The 23,064-nt window shown below is 33.7% G+C and overlaps 1 protein-coding gene across 1 annotated transcript in view; it reads right to left on the minus strand.

Moving 5' to 3' along the window:
• Chc (clathrin heavy chain) overlaps positions 1 to 23,064 on the minus strand; it is a 78,250-nt gene that overhangs the window by 16,120 nt on the left and 39,066 nt on the right. Inside the window, exons 20-27 of the mRNA XM_074134488.1 lie at positions 20,107 to 20,252; positions 19,844 to 20,027; positions 19,218 to 19,410; positions 18,979 to 19,136; positions 17,806 to 17,951; positions 17,597 to 17,723; positions 13,244 to 13,411; positions 12,978 to 13,127 (exon numbers count right to left, since the gene is read on the minus strand). Coding sequence (XP_073990589.1) covers positions 12,978 to 13,127; positions 13,244 to 13,411; positions 17,597 to 17,723; positions 17,806 to 17,951; positions 18,979 to 19,136; positions 19,218 to 19,410; positions 19,844 to 20,027; positions 20,107 to 20,252 — 1,272 coding nt within the window. The remainder of the gene's footprint in view (positions 1 to 12,977; positions 13,128 to 13,243; positions 13,412 to 17,596; positions 17,724 to 17,805; positions 17,952 to 18,978; positions 19,137 to 19,217; positions 19,411 to 19,843; positions 20,028 to 20,106; positions 20,253 to 23,064) is intronic.

Raw genomic sequence — 23,064 nt, forward strand, 5'->3', positions numbered from 1 at the left:
CTGTACTCAACAAAACTATAGTATACTACTTAGTAAAATAGAGTTTGTAAGTGCACAAAATTTCATACGAATAATCTGTTGTTTACTGTGGGAATTATAAGTGCCTAATTTCACAGCATAACCATGACCCAAAAAAATTTCAACTCTCGTTATCTTCTCAACTAATGGATCAGTACTCAACAAAACTACAGTATACTACTCAGTAAAAGAAAGTGTGTAAGAGCAAAAAATCTCATACGAATAATCTGTTGTTTACTGTGGGAATTATGAGGGCTTAATTTCACAGCCAAACCATGACCCAAACAAATTTCAACCCTCAATATCTTCTCAACTAATGGATCTGTACTCAGCTAACTATAGCATACTACTCAGTAAAACAGAGTGTGTAAGAGCACAAAATTTCATACGAATAATGTGTTGTTTACTGTGGAAATTAAAAGGGCCCGATTTCATAGCGAAACCATGACCCAAAAAAATTTCAACTCTCAATATCTTCTCAACTAATGGATCGGTACTCAACAAAACTATAGTATACTACTCAGTAAAACAGAGTGTATTAGAGCACAAAATTTCATACGAATAATCGGTTGTTTACTGTGGAAATTAAAAGGGCCCGATTTCACAGCGAAACCATGACCCAAAAAAATTTCAACTCTCCTTATCTTCTCAACTAATGGATCAGTACTCAACAAAACTATAGTATACTACTCAGTAAAATAGAGTTTGTAAGTGCACAAAATTTCATACGAATAATCTGTTGTTTACTGTAGAAATTAAAAGGGCCCAATTTCACAGCAAAACCATGACCCGAAAAAATTTCAACTCTCAATATCTTCTCAACTAATGGATCTGTACTCAACACAACTATAGCATACTACTCAGAAAAACAGAGTGTGTAAGAGCACAAAATTTCATACGAATAATCGGTTGTTTACTGCGGGAATTAAAAGGGCCCGATTTCACAGCAAAACCATGACCCAAAAAAATTTCAACTCTCAATATCTTCTCAACAAATGGATCTGCACTGAACAAAACTATAGTATACTACTCAGTAAAACAGATTGTATAAGAGCACAAAATTTCATACGAATAATCGGTTGTTAATGTGGAAATTAAAAGGGCCCAATTTCACAGCAAAGCCATGACCCAAAAAAATTTCCACTCTCAATATTTTCTCAACTAATGGATCGGTACTCAACAAAACTATAGTATACTACTCAGTAAAACAAAGTGTATAAGAGCAAAAAATTTCATACGAATAATCGGTTGTTTACTGTGGAAATTAAAAGGGCCCGATTTCACAGCAAAACCATGACCCAAAAAAATTTCAACTCTCAATATCTTCTCAACTAATGGATCAGTACTCAACAAAACTATAGTATACTACTCAGTAAAATAGAGTTTGTAAGTGCACAAAATTTCATACGAATAATCTGTTGTTTACTGTAGAAATTAAAAGGGCCCAATTTCACAGCAAAACCATGACCCGAAAAAATTTCAACTCTCAATATCTTCTCAACTAATGGATCTGTACTCAACACAACTATAGCATACTACTCAGAAAAACAGAGTGTGTAAGAGCACAAAATTTCATACGAATAATCGGTTGTTTACTGCGGGAATTAAAAGGGCCCAATTTCACAGCAAAACCATGACCCAAAAAAATTTCAACTCTCAATATCATCTCAACAAATGGATCTGCACTGAACAAAACTATAGTATACTACTCAGTAAAACAGATTGTATAAGAGCACAAAATTTCATACGAATAATCGGTTGTTAATGTGGAAATTAAAAGGGCCCAATTTCACAGCAAAGCCATGACCCAAAAAAATTTCCACTCTCAATATCTTCTCAATTAATGGATCTGTACTCAACAAAACTATAGCATACTACTCAGTAAAACAGAGTGTGGAAGAGCACAAAATTTCATACGAATAATCTGTCGTTTACTATGGGAATTATGAGGGCCCAATTTCACAGCAAACCCATGACCCAAAAAAATTTCAACTCTCAATATCTTCTCAACTAATGGATCTATACTCAGCAAACTATAGCATACTACTCAGTAAAACAGAGTGTGTAAGAGCACAAAATTTCATACGAATAATCTGTTGTTTACTGTGGGAATTATAACGGCCCAATTTCACAGCAAAACCATGACCCAAAAAAATTTCAACTCTCCTTATCTTCTCAACTAATGGATCAGTACTCAAAAAACTATAGCATACTACTCAGTAAAAGAGAGTGTGCAAGAGCACAAAATTTCATACGAATAATCTGTTGTTTACTGTGGGAATTAAAAGGACCCGATTTCACAGCAAATCCATGACCCAAAAAAATTTCAACTCTCAATATCTTCTCAACTAATGGATCAGTACTCAACAAAACTATAGTATACTACTCAGTAAAATAGAGTTTGTAAGTGCACAAAATTTCATACGAATAATGTGTTGATCACTGTGGGAATTATAAGGGCCTTATTTCTCAGCAAAACCATGACCCAAAAAAATTTCAACTCTCCTTATCTTCTCAATTAATGGATCAGTTCTCAACAAAACTATAGTATACTACTCAGTAAAACAGAGTGTGTATGAGCACAAAATTTCATACGAATAATCTGTTGTTTACTGTGGGAATTATGAGGGCCCAATTTCACAGTAAAACCATGACCCAAAAAAATTTCAACTCTCCTTATCTTCTTAATTAATGGATCAGTACTCAACAAAACTATAGTATACTACTCAGTAAAACAGAGTGTGTATGAGCACAAAATTTCATACGAATAATCTGTTGTTTACTGTGGGAATTATGAGGGCCTATTTTCACAGCAAAACCATGACCCAAACTAATTTCAACTCTCAATATCTTCTCAACTAATGGATCAGTACTCAACAAAACTATAGTATACTACTCAGTAAAATAGAGTTTGTAAGAGCACAAAATTTCATACGAATAATCGGTTGTTAATGTGGAAATTAAAAGAGCCCAATTTCACAGCAAAGCCATGACCAAAAAAAAATTCAACTCTCAATATCTTCTCAACTAATTGATCTGTACTCAACAAAATTATAGTATACTCCTCAGTAAAACAGAGTGTATAAGAGCACAAAATTTCATACGTATAATCGGTTGTTTACTGTGGGAATTATAAGGGCCCGTTTTCACAGCAAAACCATGACCCAAAAAAATTTCCACTCTCAATATCTTCTCAATTAATGGATCTGTACTCAACAAAACTATAGCATACTACTCAGTAAAACAGAGTGTGGAAGAGCACAAAATTTTATACGAATAATCTGTCGTTTACTATGGGAATTATGAGGGCCCAATTTCACAGCAAAACCATGACCCAAACAAATTTCAACTCTCAATATCTTCTCAACTAATGGATCTATACTCAACAAAACTATAGCATACTACTCAGTAAAACAGAGTGTGTAAGAGCACAAAATTTCATACGAATAATCTGTTGTTTACTGTGGAAATTAAAAGGGCCCAATTTCACAGCAAAACCATGACCCAAAAAAATTTCAACTATCAATATCTTCTCAACTAATGGATCTGTACTCAACAAAACTATAGCATTCTACTCAGTAAAACAGAGTGTGTAAGAGCACAAAATTTCATAGGAATAATCGGTTGTTTACTGTGGGAATTAAGAGGGCCTAATTTCACAGCAAAGCCATGACCCAAAAAAATTTCAACTCTCAATATCTTCTCAACTAATGGATCTGTACTCAACAAAACTATAGTATACTACTCAGTAAAACAGAGTGTGTAAGAGCACAAAATTTCATACGAATAATCTGTCGTTAACTATGGGAATTATGAGGGCCCAATTTCACAGCAAAACCATGACCCAAACAAATTTCAACTCTCAATATCTTCTCAACTAATGGATCAGTACTCAACAAAACTATAGTATACTACTCAGTAAAATAGAGTTTGTAAGTGCACAAAAATTCATACGAATAATCGGTTGTTTACTGCGGGAATTAAAAGGGCCCAATTTTACAGCAAAACCATGACCCAAAAAAATTTCAACTCTCAATATCTTCTCAACAAATGGATCTGCACTGAACAAAACTATAGTATACTACTCAGTAAAACAGATTGTATAAGAGCACAAAATTTCATACGAATAATCGGTTGTTAATGTGGAAATTAAAAGAGCCCAATTTCACAGCAAAGCCATGACCCAAAAAAATTTCCACTCTCAATATCTTCTCAATTAATGGATCTGTACTCAACAAAACTATAGCATACTACTCAGTAAAACAGAGTGTGGAAGAGCACAAAATTTTATACGAATAATCAGTCGTTTACTATGGGAATTATGAGGGCCAAATTTCACAGCAAAACCATGACCCAAACAAATTTCAACTCTCAATATCTTCTCAACTAATGGATCAATACTCAACAAAACTATAGTATACTACTCAGTAAAACAGAGTGTGTAAAAGCACAAAATTTCATACGAATAATCTGTTGTTTACTGTGGAAATTATGAGGGCCCAATTTCACAGTAAAACCATGACCCAAAAAAATTTCAACTCACAATATCTTCTCAACTAATGGATCTGTACTCAACAAACTATAGCATACTACTCAGTAAAACAGAGTGTGTAAGAGCACAAAATTTCATACGAATAATCGGTTGTTTACTATGGAAATTAAAAGGGCCCAATTTCACAGCAAAACCATGACCCAAACAAATTTCAACTCTCAATATCTTCTCAACTAATGGATCTATACTCAACAAAACTATAGCATTCTACTCAGTAAAACAGAGTGTGTAAGAGCACAAAATTTCATACGAATAATCGGTTGTTTACTGTGGGAATTAAGAAGGCCCAATTTCACAGCAAAACCATGACCCAAAAAAATTTCAACTCTCAATATCTTCTCAACTAATGGATCAGTACTCAACAAAACTATAGTATACTACTCAGTAAAATAGAGTTTGTAAATGCACAAAAATTCATACGAATAATCTGTTGTTTACTGTGGGAATTATAAGGGCCCAATTTCACAGCAAAACCATGACCAAAAAAAATTTCAACTCTCAATATCTTCTCAACTAATGGATCTGTACTCAACAAAACTATAGCATACTACTCAGTAAAACAGTGTTTAAGAGCAAAAAATTTCATACGAATAATCGGTCGTTTACTATGGGAATTATGAGGGCCCAATTTCACAGCAAAACCATGACCCAAACAAATTTCAACTCTCAATATCTTCTCAACTAATGGATCAGTACTCAACAAAACTATAGTATACTACTCAGTAAAATAGAGTGTATAAGAGCACAAAATTTCATACGAATAATCTGTTGTTTACTGTGGGAATTATGAGGGCCCAATTTCACAGTAAAACCATGACCTAAAAAAATTTCAACTCTCAATATCTTCTCAACTAATGGATCTGTACTCAACAAACTATAGCATACTACTCAGTAAAACAGAGTGTATAAGAGCACAAAATTTCATACGAATAATCGGTTGTTAATGTGGAAATTAATATGGCCCAATTTCACAGTAAAACCATGACCTAAAAAAATTTCAACTCTCAATATCTTCTCAACTAATGGATCTGTACTCAACAAACTATAGCATACTACTCAGTAAAACAGAGTGTATAAGAGCACAAAATTTCATACGAATAATCGGTTGTTAATGTGGAAATTAATATGGCCCAATTTCACAGTAAAACCATGACCTAAAAAAATTTCAACTCTCAATATCTTCTCAACTAATGGATCTGTACTCAACAAACTATAGCATACTACTCAGTAAAACAGAGTGTATAAGAGCACAAAATTTCATACGAATAATCGGTTGTTAATGTGGAAATTAATATGGCCCAATTTCACAGTAAAACCATGACCTAAAAAAATTTCAACTCTCAATATCTTCTCAACTAATGGATCGGTACTCAACATAACTATAGTATACTACTCAGTAAAACAGAGTGTGTAAGAGCACAAAATTTCATACGAATAATCTGTTGTTTACTGTGGAAATTAAAAGGGCACAATTTCACAGCAAAACCATAACCCAAAAAAATTTCAACTCTCAATATTTTCTCAACTAATGGATCTGTACTCAACAAAACTATAGCATTCTGCTCAGTAAAACAGAGTGTATAAGAGTACAAAATTTCATACGACTAATCGGTTGTTAATGTGGAAATTAAAAGGGCCCAATTTCACAGCAAAACCATGACCCAACAAAATTTCAACTCTCAATATCTTCTCAACAAATGGATCTGCACTGAACAAAACTATAGTATACTACTCAGTAAAACAGATTGTATAAGAGCACAAAATTTCATACGAATAATCGGTTGTTAATGTGGAAATTAAAAGGGCCCAATTTCACAGCAAAGCCATGACCCAAAAAAATTTCAACTCTCAATATCTTCTCAACTAATAGATCTGTACTCAACAAAACTATAGCATACTACTCAGTAAAAAAGAGTGTGTAAAAGCACAAAATTTCATACGAATAATCTGTCGTTTACTATGGGAATTATGAGGGCCTAATTTCACAGCAAAACCATGACCCAAACAAATTTCAACTCTCAATATCTTCTCAACTAATGGATCAGTACTCAACAAAACTATAGTATACTACTCAGTAAAATAGAGTTTGTAAGTGCACAAAATTTCATATGAATAATCTGTTGTTTACAGTGGGAATTATAAGGGGCCAATTTTACAGCAAAACCATGACCCAAAAAAATTTCAACTCTCCATATCTTCTCAACAAATGGATCTGCTTTGAACAAAACTGTAGTATACTACTCAGTAAAACAGATTGTATAAGAGCACAAAATTTCATACGAATAATCGGTTGTTAATGTGGAAATTAAAAGGGCCCAATTTCACAGTAAAACCATGACCTAAAAAAATTTCAACTCTCAATATCTTCTCAACTAATGGATCTGTACTCAACAAACTATAGCATACTACTCAGTAAAACCGAGTGTGTAAGAGCACAAAATTTCATACGAATAATCTGTTGTTTACTGTGGAAATTAAAAGGGGCCGTTTTCACAGCAAAACCATGACCCGAAAAAATTTCAACTCTCAATAGCTTCTCAACTAATGGATCGGTACTCAACAAAACTATAGTATACTACTCAGTAAAACAGAGTGTGTAAGAGCACAAAATTTCATACGAATAATCTGTTGTTTACTGTGGAAATTAAAAGGGCACAATTTCACAGCAAAACCATGACCCAAAAAAATTTCAACTCTCAATATTTTCTCAACTAATGAATCTGTACTCAACAAAACTATAGCATTCTACTCAGTAAAACAGAGTGTGTAAAAGCACAAAATTTCATACGAATAATCGGTTGTTAATGTGGAAATTAAAAGGGCCCAATTTCACAGCAAAGCCATGACCCAAAAAAATTTCAACTCTCAATATCTTCTCAACTAATAGATCTGTACTCAACAAAACTATAGCATACTACTCAGTAAAACAGAGTGTGTAAAAGCACAAAATTTCATACGAATAATCTGTCGTTTACTATGGGAATTATGAGGGCCCAATTTCACAGCAAAACCATGACCCAAAAAAATTTCAACTCTCAATATCTTCTCAACTAATGGATCAGTACTCAACAAAACTATAGTATACTACTCAGTAAAATAGAGTTTGTAAGTGCACAAAATTTCATATGAATAATCTGTTGTTTACAGTGGGAATTATAAGGGGCCAATTTTACAGCAAAACCATGACCCAAAAAAATTTCAACTCTCCATATCTTCTCAACAAATGGATCTGCTTTGAACAAAACTATAGTATACTACTCAGTAAAACAGATTGTATAAGAGCACAAAATTTCATACGAATAATCGGTTGTTAATGTGGAAATTAAAAGGGCCCAATTTCACAGTAAAACCATGACCTAAAAAAATTTCAACTCTCAATATCTTCTCAACTAATGGATCTGTACTCAACAAACTATAGTATACTACTCAGTAAAACAGATTGTATAAGAGCACAAAATTTCATACGAATAATCGGTTGTTAATGTGGAAATTAAAAGGGCCCAATTTCACAGCAATGCCATGACCCAAAAAAATTTCAACTCTCAATATCTTCTCAACTAATGGATCTGTACTCAACAAAACTATAGCATACTACTGAGTAAAACAGAGTGTGTAAGAGCACAAAATTTCATACGATTAATCTGTCGTTTACTATGGGAATTATGAGGGCCCAATTTCACAGCAAAACCATGACGCAAACAAATTTCAACTCTCAATATCTTCTCAACTAATGGATCTGTACTCAACAAAACTATAGTATACTACTCAGTAAAACAAAGTGTGGAAGTGCAAAAAATTTCATACGAATAATCGGTTGTATACTGTGGGAATTATAAGGGCCCATTTTCACAGCAAAACCATGACCCAAAAAAATTTCAACTCTCAATATCTTCTCAACTAATGGATCTATACTCAACAAAACTATAGCATACTACTCAGTAAAACAGAGTGTGTAAGAGCACAAAATTTCATACGAATAATTTGTTGTTTATTGTGGGAATGAAAATGGCCCGATTTCACAGCGAAACCATGACCCGAAAAAATTTCAACTCTCAATATCTTCTCAACTAATGGATCTATACTCAACAAAACTATAGCATACTACTCAGTAAAACAGAGCGTGTAAGAGCACAAAATTTCATACGAATAATCTGTCGTTTACTATGGGAATTATGAGGGCCCAATTTCACAGCAAAACCATGACCCAAACAAATTTCAACTCTCAATATCTTCTCAACTAATGGATCAGTACCCAAGGAAACTACATTGTATAACTGATAATTCAGTAATGTTTAGTATATAAGTGTACAAAATTTCATGGCAATAATGTGTTGTTAACTGTGGGAGGTAGTTGTAGGTCAAGGAACATCAATTAGTAAAGCTGCTAAAAAGCTCCCAGTCGCTGGAGTTATCCTACTGTACAAAGTGAAAGGTAAATCTACAGTCTGCAGACGAATGGATCCTTGTACAGTACTCTCCTCTGCGGAAGATGAAGTTTCTCGATAATTGAATGACGCAGATGTCCTAGAAGGTTTGAACGAAATTAAACTCTCCGGTAGAATAGTTGTATAAGGATTGATCGTCAATAACTGCATGAAAAAGCGTAATGTTGAAAAATATTACATTATTTAGGTAGGCCAATTTAAAAACCGATTGTTATTAATTATGAATAAGACTGATTTTTTTGTTAAAAATCTAAGTGGAACAGTGATTTAGGTATTTTGAATTTTTTAGGTCGTTTCAGGAATATACTTGTTTTCAATCACTGGTCCCACCCCATGTCAAACACTGGTACCACCGAAAAGTCGGTATGTCAATCACCGGGTCATTGAAATACTTTAAAAAAAGTAATAATTTTTGGATGATATAAAAATCGAATATACTGAATACATAATACAATCTAATGGAGCGGCACAATTGTACCAACCAACACCTGGAGCCAAAATAACGGAAGATATTCTAAACGAAACTCGATTTTTTTCTTAAGCTACCTTCACCCTATTTGTTTTGTGTGAGTGCTTTTTTAAACTCATTTTTCAAAAATAATAAGTATACACTTAAAAAAAAACCTTTAGTCTGTTGTTTATTTTAAACTTCTCTATCATAAACTTATTTATTTCAAACATTATTCTGAACAAAATTATTATTTAACAGTTCTGAGATCTGTGTATATCTGTACCGATTTAAATCTTTTAAATCTTTAGATCTTTTAAAACGATTCCTCTTTTTTTTTGTGATGGTGCGGATGTCAGCCTCGTCAAATTCGTTGATAGGTGGGGGTAGAATGGTTCTGATGGGTATGGCTTACATCTTCGTTGAACTCGATGATTACCCAGTCAGATTTGGAGGTGTTTGGATCTTGCACAATTTAGGTGCGCCAGAACTGCCATTTTCCCTCTACTACTATGCGAACAGTATGAATTAAAGATTAACAATACATTCTTCGCCCATAAAAATATACATAAATTTACTTGGTGTCAAAAAACCAAAAATTTACAATCTATAATAGAATATATCGTTTCGAAAAAAGAAGTTCCGTGAAGATCTTACAGAGGAGCAGAGTGCGGTTCAGACCATTATCTCCTAAAAGCTAGCATAGAATGGTACTGGATTAAGCGTAGTAAGTAGAGTGTCCGAAAGGAACAGAATGAGATGGGAAATATTTTAAATGAGCGATTTGATACAGCACTGCTGAAAGAGGAGAGTATAAGAACGCCATTCAGGCAAAGATTAAAAATGGAAATCAATGAGGAATTTAAAGGCTCAAAAGAGGAAATGTATTTGTACGTGAATTCAGTGGTCAGGGAGGTTGCAAAAGAGGTGCTAGGAGCAAAGATTACAACAAGAAGAAGGACGAGCTGGCTGAAGTACTGCAACTTACAGAGGAGTAAAAGAGGGCTTTTAGGAAACGGTTATCGGCTAAAGATGTAGCTAGTAGAGGAGAATATGTATCGAGGAAAAGAGAGGTGAACAGGAGAGTGAGAGAGGAGAAGAACCGGATGTGGGAAGAGATTTGCGCTGATGTTAACAGCAAGTTGGGTTTCGGAAGGTCAGAGGAGGAATGGGGGTACTGAGGAGTTTAAGGTAAGAGTAAAAATAATTAAACTAAAATGTTCGTCATTTTAGAAGGGCAAAATATACCGGAGGAAATGAAGGCTGGGTACCTGACACCTATCTATAAAAAAGGGAACAGGAGACTATGTTCTAACTATAGAGGGATCTGTGTGACTGACCCATACACAAAGCTGCTGGGAAGAATCGTTAGAAAAAGGTTAGAAGAAGAATTTCAGAGTGCTGAGGAACAGTGTGGATTCAGCGCAGGGCGGTCCTGCATAGACCACATGTATATAATCAGGCAGATTCTGGAAAAGCAATATGTAAAAGGGAAAGACCTGGAAATGTCTTTATAGACCTTGAAAAAGCTTATGATAGCGTTCCAAGGAAAAGGTTATAGGAAGCCCTAAAGACAGGAGGCATTACTGAACCTATTATAAAGATGGTCAAAGAGATTTATGATAATTTCAGGTACCAAGTTAAAATCGCCTCAACCCTCTCCCGGCCATTCACAACATCAAAGGGACTGTATCCAGGGATGCTGTATGTCGCCCACCCTTTTTAAAATATACCTTGACTCTGCTCTCAAGAGGATGGAATGAGAAGTGTAAGAGAATGGGAATGAAGATTACTGATAATCTGTACATTTCTAAATCTTCTGTTCGCAGACGACTAGGTCATTATTGCGGAAGATGTAGATGATGCATGCTACATGCTGAGGAAGTTGATGGAAAGTTATACTGAATGGGGACTGGGTATAAATTTTGATAAGACGGAGCACCTATCCACTTTGAATGCAAGTACCTTAGAAATAGAAGATAGACGCCTTAAAAGAGGGGATCATCTTAAAAACTTTGAGTCAATACTAGAAAAGGATGGTTCCTCCCAGCAGGAAGTAGAGAGGAGAATCAGGGAGGGGAAAAAAGTAATAGGACTATTGAACCCAGTGCAATGGAGCGGAAATTTGTTACCCAGAACCAAGAGGCTGATCTTTACATCAATTCTCCAAAGTATCCTATTGTTTGCCGCAGAAACATGGGTGTTAAACTGAAGACAGCGCGAGAGACTCCTGGCAGTAGATGTGGATTTTTGGAGATCTGCAGGATGTTCGAGGCGGGGCAAAGTGAGGAATGTGGATATCAGGGAAAGGATGGGAGTGGAGAGAAACGTCTTGGGGATTAGAGAGACTAAGGTGCTCACATGGTATGGACATGTAAGGAGGATGGGTCCAGAGAGATTGCCTATGGTGGTGATGGACTGCGAGGTGGAGAGGAAGACCCAAAAGTGGGTGGAGGGATCAGGTGAAGGAGATTATGGCGGGGTATGGTCTGATAGAGAAACAGGCAGAGGATCGTGCCGCTTGGAAGCAGGCATTTACTCGCAATGCTGAAGGGAACCACGAGTTGTGGAGAAACTTTGAAAAAAAAAAAAAAAAAAAAAAAAAAAATTATTGACCAAAGAACATTAGAAATGCGTTTTCTGAATTTATAAATTCTAAGGATTCCAAATTCTATACAGAGGGTATGGAAAAGTTACCTACACGTTGGCAGAAATATATAGAAAGTAATGGAGACTTTTGATTAATAAAAACAGTTATAAATCATTAATTTTTATTTTTTTTTCTTTTAAAGCCATAATCCTGCATTATTTTCCGGACAAGCCAATATGTAACTAGTATCCCTCTACGAAGTGGGTTTCACAATTTTATTTACTACGAAACATCTTTACAACACACCACCGGGAGTTTTGTCTAGACCAATTGCACCAATGAATTGACTAGGCTAAAAGAAAGTACGTATAATATAACGGGAATAGTTTAGACTGACAAAAAATAATCGGAAACAAAAATAAAAAGCTAAAATAGTATTTTCGTTTAATTTTTACGTCCAAATCAATAAGTTAATAATCAATGGATTGATTCAATGTTTGCAAATACAATAAATATAACATAGAAAGCAGTAGGCCCATTTACTCCATGATTTGGATCTTTGTTCAACTGAGACGATTAGACAACAAATTAGTGTTTTAAAATACTAAAGGAGTCTTCACTTCATATCTAGAATATATTCTGGGCTAAAAAGATTAATGAAACTTTTTATAACACGAAAAATCTCGACATCGCAAAGCAATCTACAAGACAAAATGGGCCAGCGGCGACACATATCTGGCTATGCTGACTTATTTATCCCTGCACTCAACACCATGCATCAATACAGAACAATCACTGTCTTACAAAATAAGAAAGTTACAGTTAACACGTATTTAAATGTCAATGCTACATTACAAAAGATTTCCTGAATTAAATTTGTTTTTGATAACAAAATTTATATAATCAGTGAAGTTAATTAATTACCTTAGTTATAATGTCTTTGAAATGTCCTTCTCGCCATGCTTCTGTCGGATGATTCATCATGGCTGAAACGGCGTTGTCATATTCTTCATACTTATCATATAAGAATACTAATTCTGCCCATAAATGAGCTTGTTCAGCAGCTCGTAATACCTGCGCGAGTAAACCTCATTAAATATCTTCATTAATATAATTAACACCATTTAACTTCCTTGGTTTACTTTTGATAATGATAAAAATTAACACTTTTTCTGGTTGACGTTACTTACTTTAGGAATGTTAACTCTGGACCAAAAAAGTTCTAAATGTTCTCTCATTTTTGCTGGCTTATATTTAGAATATAATATCGCCAGTTCTGTGAACATACCCATATGGGCTCTTTCTAATCCCAAAGCAGCTTCTAAAAGATTGATTAATTCTTCAAAATAACCTCGATCCTGAAAACAATTTGCATTTCAAATTATTCTCTTTGTAAATAAAAACAACTTTCTGTAGAATAAACTTATTTCCAATTATTACGTTTCATATCACAATTACACACAACGTTTAAAATATAAATTATTATTTTCATCAGGCTTTTTATTTAGGTTATTATTTTTTTCATTATTTTACTAGGTAAGGAAAGTATTGCGATCGTGTCAAATTTTTGATTTTGATATTTCACCTAAAATATTCGACACGATATCCCTTTGGATCAGAAACATGGTTATTGAAAAAGTTGTGTGTGCGATCGAATGAAGGAGAAACAAAGCAAAATATCGAAAACTAAAAACCGCAGGAAGCTCAAACTTTTAATTTTGATGGGGTCCTGAATGCGACCTAGCAATAAACACCCCTAATAACTGCTGTTTTTAAAAATAAAATGGGTACATTATTAGACTTTTATATGAAGCACTCTTTTACTGACGGATTGAATTCAAAATACGAATTAGTGTATTGAGCCAATATGCTCTAACATTAGAATACTGCAAACAGTTCGACATCAAATACATTAGAGCCATCTATGAACAGTTGATATCAACTGGGAAAGAAGCAATGAAATTTGTTGAAAGCATTGCACTGTTAACACAATTTGAATAAAATTGAATTCAGTAAAACTGTCGGGAGTACTACGTGGGTTTTTTCGAGGTTTACATAACCTCCCACTAGTGCGAGATGAAAGGGATTTACACACGTAGTGTACAATTCTGGAAGAAACTCATGTGAAGATCATAATGCGAATAAGAATGGGAATGGACGTGGTTGTACGTATATGTAACAATAACAGATTTTTTGTGTTACTGCATTTAGCACGTTAGTTGCTTTACATTAATAGTTTTAATGAGAGAGATATGTTTAAACATTTCTTTTATGTCCGTTTTTTGTTAACATCCTCTAAGCTGGTGCTGTGAATCCGAAAATTTGTTACCTATGATAATTTTTAACTTCCTTTCAGCATGTCTAACGATAGTAGTTCATTAGCCGCCTGTAGGCTCTTACAATTTTTTGTTTTTGTCCGTCACTGCTATGTACAAAATATCGTCCCTGTCAATTATTGACGCCCTAAGCAGCCATTTACCTCATGTTCATGATGAACTTTGCCTGGAATCTCTTTGTGAACTAGGTTGACAACATATGTACGGGCCTTGTCGTCATTGTATCATCTTGTCATTGTTAATTTTATGGAACTGCCTTTTTTTTGGACATAAGTTCTTTCATTCGGGCTTTAATTTCTCTTTAGTTTAGTAATAAATAATAACAATAAATAAAGCCTTTATTCCAAAAAAATACAAAAATATAACATTACAAAAAAATACCATTCTTTCTTTTTTTTCTCTCTCTATTTATATTCTTTATAGTACCTACTGAAATTAAATTAAATTCTGACTGTATAGAAAAAAATAAAATAAATAGAGAACAAAAATATAAAACCAAAGAATAAAATAACACAAAAAATAAAGAAATTTCTGCTTTCGGAATTAGGCCCATTTCTGGGCAAAGGCCTCTCCCAATTTTCTCCATATCTCTGGAACTCCAGTTAGATCCAACGAATTTCTGGATCTCGTCTCTCCACCTTAAGAACTGCCTACCTCTATTCCTCTTCTTATCCAATGAACACCAATCAGTTACAATGTTTGTCCAGGTGTTTCTAGCTCGAGATACGTGTCCTGTCCACCTCCACTTCAACTTTTTTGCCGTTTGCACTGCTTGTAGAAAGCCAGCCCTGCTCTGAATCTCTGTGTTCCTAACTTTATATTCCCTTTTAATATTCAAAATACTTCTTTCCACTTGCGTGCTTCTCAGCTGATGTTCATTTCTTCAAGTCTGCGACCCGTACAGAAGGCATGAAATTATACAGGCATCAAACACCTTCCTCTTTTTTACTATATTCAAATTAGATTTGAAAATTTGCTTCATGGACCAATACTTACTCCAACTGATAGAAATCCTCCTGTTAATTTTCTTTGTAGTTTTATTCCTAAAAGAGGTCAGTTGTCCCAAGTACACTGCACTTTCTACCCAATCTACTTTCTCTCCATTTATAGTAATACATTTTTCCGGCCCGTTTGATATCAACTTTGTTTTTTTGGCATTTATCTTCAAGCCCGCTTTACCTGTTTGATCAAGAAGTTGCTTTATCATGAGAGATAATTCGTCAACTGAGGAAGCGAAAAGACAAACATCATCTGCGAACCTCAAATGGTTCAACTTGCCTCCATTAATATTAATACCAACCTCTTCCCAGTTTAGACCTCTAAAAACTTGCTCTAGGACGGCATTAAATATGTTGGGGGATAATGGATCTCCTTGTTTAACTCTTCTAGCCAATCTAAAAGTAGGACCAGATCTATCCATCACAATACGTGCTACTAAATCTTTATACATATTGTAGAAAATTCTAACCCATTTTGGATGTACACCTTGATCAAGCAAGGTTCGATAAAGAAAATCGTGTCGAATACTATCAAAGGCTTTTTCAAAGTCAATTAAAGCGATATCGTAATGATATTATACTCCTTAGCTTTTTCAACTACTTGATTTATCACCTGTAGATGATCCATAGTTAAGTAGCCAGAGAGGAACCCCACTTGTTCTACAGGTTGGTTATCGTTTAATACCGTTATTATTCTCTCTTTTAAAGTCATCATAAAAAGTTTGCAAAAGTTCGAAATCAGACTAATTGGGCAATAGTTATTTAAATCTTGAGTACTTCCTTTTTTATGAACAAGTATAATATTAATTTCATTCCACTGCTCCGGTATTTTTCCAGAAGACAGAATTTTATTGAACAACAAGGTTAACTATTTAATAAAATAAGGTGCAGTTAACTTTATGATTTCATTAGTAATGCCATCGCTACCCGGGGTTTTCTCTTTTTTTAACTTCTTAATGTTAGCCACAATTTCCTCTTCCAAGAAATCGTCTATTTTTTCTTCTTTATTTTCTATTGTCTCACATACCCAATCACATATTTGATGCTGCAGGTTTTTCCTCTCCTTTTTTCCCTGTAATTCAATCCTCCTCACCTAACTTTTCTCTTTCTTCACTAGTTAAGAAGGTAAAAATGTATAATACAATACATTTATACTTCTGTATTTATTTTATGTATATATTTATAGTAATAAATATTTATTTATTCATTCATTCAAATATTTGATTTTCGCACATAGAATATAACTTTTTGTAAAAAAAATGTTGCACTTTCAATGATCTGATTGCGATTTCAGATTAGCCTTCCCTCATCATTCTGAACTCCCGTCATCCATTACTTATCCGGAAATAGAGCCTTCTTGACTTTCTTCGTTGAGTTAGCTTCTTCTATAATTTCTCGTGTAATCCTTTCATTATATTTCTCTATATCTCGCCTTATATTGCATCTTGTTAACTTACAAATTAAATTAGTTTCATTTCTTTCTTCAGCCGTTTTTTTCTTCTTTCTTTTCATCTGATCTCTTCTTTGTATCATTTCTGGCGTATCTTTGGTTAGCTTTGATTTTCTTTTACTGTTTATACCCGATTGACTATTTATCACTTCCTTGACATCACTTGTACATCCTACATCCATTTCTTTTGTTAAATGTAGCAGTTTTGGAAAATTTTCCATTTCTATTTTAATATTTTCTTCGTTCAAATTTTTTTGTATTTCCAGATTGTTTTTACTTGGATGAGGATTATTTTTATTTATCTTAAGAGAACGGGTTACAGCTCGGTGGTCGGAATAGAATCCAAACTTAGCTTAGTAGGGTTAGTGTTATTTTCCACCTCAATTGTTTAAGACTTAATTGTATCCATCGAGTTTAACAAATAATCTCTTAAAAAGTTAACCTAAGTACTAAAATGATTCAAAACAAAAAAGCTTCTCTGTTCTTAGTGTGATTTCCAAGGGTGCAGAAATTTCACTAGTTAACGAAATTCTCCTAAATATAAGTATTCAACAGTTAAAAACAATGTTTACAAAAGAAGAGAAAGAAGCCAAAAAATAAAAATTCACAGAATTAAGAACTAATTACTTTTACAAAAGACTGCAAATGCACTCTTGAAAAAATTAAACAAATAAAAAAGTACGAAATATTACATTTACAAAATTGAACCGTAGAGTTAAGATTGTTTTGAATTCCAACGGAAAAATTTTATTTTCTTACTTGATAGTAGTTAATTAGATCTTCCAACTCATCTGCATGTACAACAATGTGAAGTCCACACATCTGTGCCAAACGGAATTCTTCACTGTCCACACATGCAAAACAAACTTCCTTCCAAGTTCGAGTGCTAAAATAAGAGGATACAATAAATTTGTTAACAATTCGACTTTTTTCGTCTATACTCTTATTGTATAAAATATTAATTATACCTATTTGCTTTTCTAGCACTGTCAACAGCTCCTTGGAATTCTTTCAAATGAACCAATGTGATAGCCAGTCTAGCAAAATTTGATACATTGTTATACAATAATTTTGCTGGCTCATACATTTTATCATCAAAACACCTATCACCGATCTAAAACACACAAAAAAAAAATTTTTTTAACTGACTTAAAATCTGCTTTGGTATAAACCTATATAAGCACAAATTTATGCACATTAACTAAGGATGTGTTACTTTACACTACAAAACAAAAGTTAATTATTGTTAAATAGTGATTCCAATCGCTACGGTCTTAAGAACTCGGATTACCGAATCTGCAGTTTCAAGATGCACTTAAAAATTCAATGGTAATTGTAATAATTCTTTACACACAGAGGGAGTTAGCTCAGTGGTTAATGCATAGGTTCCCAAGCCCAGATTCCAGGTTCAAATCAGTTGCCGGCTCTTAGATTTTCTGTTCCTAGAAGCTTCTTATAGCTCACTGTCAAGTGATAGACGGTGTAATCTGCCACTAAGAGTGTCCAGAAGTCAGCAGGGCAATGAAAAGGCTTCGGGCTCTAATGACCATACATGTTGACGCACCTTAAATTCTTAAATTAAATAATAACAATTTATAGAAAAGCTAGTTTAAATGAGCAACGTGTAGAGTGCCTTCTGATAAGGACTACTCTACTTCGCACTTCTGCAGCTGAATTATTTTCCCATCTATAGCTTTTATTGCTTTCAAACGTTTCATTCCAGAATCTTGATTGAACTGCAACAGATCTTTCTCTTAAAATGATTAGATCCGACAGAAAAAAAGAATGCTTCAAACAACCCCATTTGTACAATACTGAGACTCGTAAACATCTATGTATTTTGGCGCAACAGACAAAAACTACATTGTTTTAAGTATCAAAGTTGAATACATTTCTTGTACACAGAGTTAGCCAGATCACTGAAAATGGATTTTGTGATGAACAAAAATCTTGGCCTCACGATGTTCTTTTTTTAGCAGCCGGAAGATGCTCTGCGTCTAGAGCAACTCAGTAGTGCGTCGTAACTTAAGCTAAGCCATTAGAAAATGTTAATTTTTGACCTGGTGACTCGCGCAGAAGTTTGAAGATTTAGAGCAAAGGGTATGCCCCATTTTGTTATTGTTATTATTTTTTTAAATCACCTTTTGAATATCAGCATGATTTGGACCAGAAATAAACTCTTCAAGATCCGCCAATCTGTTAGTACGGGCATAAGCATAAATTAATTCACTTTCTATGTAAGATTCGCGAGCTTTTTTCCTTGCCATTTGTAGATATCTAACGAGATCTTCCCAACTCTCTGAAAATCATATGTCACTATCAGATTAATGATACTCAAAGTTTTATAATTAATGTTACCATAGTATTTTTTATGCCTCACCAGATTTATGGGCAGTTAGTACAACATCGATATAAGCTGAAGGATCATCAGCTTTGATAAATGAATCTATAGCTTCTTTCACCAGACCATGTTGAAGTTGGGCTTTGGCTAATTGACTCCAAACGGCTGGTTCATTGCAGCGTTCAGCGAATTCGTACGCTCGATCAAGATTATTTACATTTTCAATTAGTACCTGCAAAATGTAAATCATACACCAACCATAAATAATGAAGTTAAATACACAAGGTTCAATAAAGAATTTAAAAGCTGCATCGTTTGTCTCATTATCTAAGTAATGCACCCTTTTGGTACATCTTTAAAACTAGTCAGTACGAATTTTGTAATTCAATTCATTACCAAGTAAAAAGAAAACCGTTTTATTAAAATAGCTCATCACAAGATGGGCCAATAAACTCAAAAATTTGAAATAGTTCAGAGCCACGAATTGTGGCTTTAAAGAGGATATTTTGAATGGACTGTTCGTTCCCAAATTAAGTTTTGTGGTATTCCAAACAAGTTAATATCTTCTGCAAACAACTGTATTAATAACGACAAGCTGCGAGCTGAATGACTAAATATGATGGCGCGTCTCTCCCCTGAAAAATGATATGTTTATTTTACATTACCTGAATAGCAGATGTGTTCACATCAAACTTCTTAAAAATCGCAAATGCCTCTTCATAAAGCTGATTGTTAATAGCGATGTTAGCAATGTCAGGGGCATCATAATTATCTAATCTATTTATGTATTCCATCACTCGTGAACGATCAGCTTTAATGGCCGTCAAAATCAAAAGGTTTTGTAAATTCCTAAAAGAATTAAATCAAAATATTATTTAGGCAACAACATAACTTAGGTAATGTTTCTTTTACTTAATAACAACTATACCTATGATCACTGAATACTGAATTATCCAAAACAATTTTTTCCAGTAATTCAATCAGTTCATTGGGCAGATCTGCTGTCATAAATGCTTTAACAGTAACTGAGATGTCCTCAGGATCTTGTGTCTCCGATAAAGCTGTTTGAACTACCTAAACAGAGTTAGAAGACTCCTAGGTTTTTTTTTTCACTGCTACCAACACAAAAGTTTCAAACAAAAGCTCAAATGTTCACATCCACTGATGAATTTAATTTGAAATTAAAAACATTTTTAGCGGGTTTTAAGAAATATTTATTTTGCTGGTTTAGATGTGTGTACAATACAGGCGTAAAACACTCACTGAACTTTTTCTTAGTGCAATTATTAAAACTTTAATAGATGAATTTTCTTCAGGTGTCCTACAATTAAATATACATAGATTAGTTAAGAACACAGTTGCTTCTCTCTATAATCTGAACTGTCCATCATGTTACAAACCTCCGTCAAAACATTACGCGACTTACTCTTACTGCAATTGTTATATTTACAAATTTTCTAAAAATCAATTTTACTGATCATGCTCGGTTACCTATAAGTTACAAGTGATATACATGGGATGACTATTTGTTACATAAGATAATAAGTAAGTCTTTGATTGGGTGACACACAGATCAGCCTACCACATCCCGATCAGGGGATACTATTTCACTTTCAGTGCAAAACCCCCAATGGCACCTCTAAAATCTACTTTCTTTCCATATGGCTAGATCTTATTGTTGATAAATGTTTGCCGAACGTTCATTATTTGACACTTGTGATGAATTTCCATATCAATACATGTTACCATAGCTAAATTTCTGTTGGCCCGGACAATATCGCATCTAAAAAAGTTTCAATTTTTCTTCTTTTTAAGTCAAGTTTTATGGCGACATCAACGCTACTATCACGTTCGGGAAATTCGGTTTTAATTACAAAGCATCACTCCCCTGAATGTCTCTAAAACCTAGTTTGCCAGAAATAAATGCTTACAATAAAAGTATTGCTACATATGTAATAAGCACTAAACATTTAATAAAATTCGTTAGAATCGCTTTAAAGAGACTAGCAATTTCAAAAAAGCGAATTTTTTTACAATTTTGAAATTCTAAAATTCTGATAATGCGTAAAGATTTATATTTATTTTAATGAAAAATTGTGCACACTTCAGAGTAAGTGGCATTCTTCATCCTTTACAGTAACAGTTCCCAAGAAATAAAAACTTCTGTTTGAAAACATTTCAAACAAAAGTTTTAAATATGAAAATAATGTATCAAAAGTGACAAGAAATTATGGGGCGCCACCTTCGAGTATCTTACTAAATGTAAGAAAAAAAATCATTCACTTAAGTGGCAATCGAGTTGATTAAAACTAAAAGTTTAGTATCTAAAGCGACGAAAGTACCTAAAGGTCTACTAAGTTAGTGCTTCAAAATTAGTTTTTTATTTTACCAATGAATAAATACCGTGGCATCCGCCAAAACGTCGAGATGTGACTAATGTTTACATTGTTACTATAGAAAAAATACTGGTGCGTAGCTCCACTCACAGGATGTTCTCTACTCTTACTGCAATTAATGCGATTCTAATGCATCTTACCTCTTTAACACGAATGAACCGGCTCCATTCACCAGTTTCTCACGTAGGCATTGCACAGCTTCGTTAAAGCAAAAGCAGTTTGCACATCTATTTTAGAAATAATTACATTTCGTCATCATTTTAAATTACATTTTTCGCCGACCGGCCCTCTCCTCCTTTAAACAATAAAGTTGTTGGACAATGCGAAATCCAATATCAACGACTTTCTTCATTGGGATATTATTACAAGCACAGCAAGAATAGTCGTATTTAAAGATAGTTACTCCATTGTTTCATGTATACTTCTTAACTCAGCCTTAACAATTTTGAAGAGCAACTATGTTTTTAAGTGTTTATAAATGTTCTCCCACCAAAAAATGATCGCACGAAAGGATCTCTTTAACAATCGCCTTGTGAACAGTGAGTCCTTCAAAATTACAGAAAATCTTAGCTCTAAAATCTATTACGCCCATTGCTATGTAAGACTGAAAAATGAACTACAACTAACACTCTCAATGTTTAAATGCAGAGGTATATTACTACACAGTTAACAAAAGACCTAGAAAAATAAATGGAACATTTCTTAAAATTTTATTGAAAATGTAACTACTTTTATATTTTTAAATTTATCTTGAAACTTTCTGAAGAGCTGTTGCATCAGAAAAAATGAAATGAACTCAAGAAGAGAGGGCAGGTTTAATGCGTGAAAAATTGTGTGTGTCAACTACTGGAGAATGCGCTTCAAGAGGGCTAGGTAAATCAATCATGCTAGAAACAACTGAATGTATACACTATCCGGATTTGTATAATTAAGGAAGTAAAGAACAAGAATGGTGTGTTTTTTGCCAATAATAAAATTCACATGGCATTCATTCAAAGGACCGGAGATCATTTACTTTGATTAAAAAGGAAGAGGACACAAAAAAGTCAAAGGATGGATGGGAATAAACTGTCAATGTAAATTATCATAAAAAAAAACCTGACGTGAACACTCACACGACATGTCCTTACTGCAATTTTCATATTGACATCACCATTCATCGTGCATCATAACGCCTAAAAATAATTATATTATCCGAAAGGAGTTTTCAAATAAAAGTGTTAAAATACATGGTTGGAATAATTCAAATTAATCCCTGTTATTAATATCTGTGATTTCATCTTACGGTATGACGAATGAATCACTGAAACGTAAGAGACCTTCATGTAGTATGTTTGCAAAGTTTATTCAAAATTATTTGTTCTATTTTACAGAAAATAAAAAAACAAAAAAATAAATAAATACTGTGAATCACTCACGCGACTTCATCTTTCATCAAATAATAAAATTACAATTCAATGTTTTTTTTAAACTGGTCTTAAAATATTGAC

This window comes from Rhodnius prolixus, unplaced genomic scaffold (genome assembly GCF_049639745.1).
Source record: "Rhodnius prolixus isolate KJV_2025 unplaced genomic scaffold, Rpr scaffold_16, whole genome shotgun sequence".
Classification (NCBI taxonomy): domain Eukaryota; kingdom Metazoa; phylum Arthropoda; class Insecta; order Hemiptera; family Reduviidae; genus Rhodnius; species Rhodnius prolixus.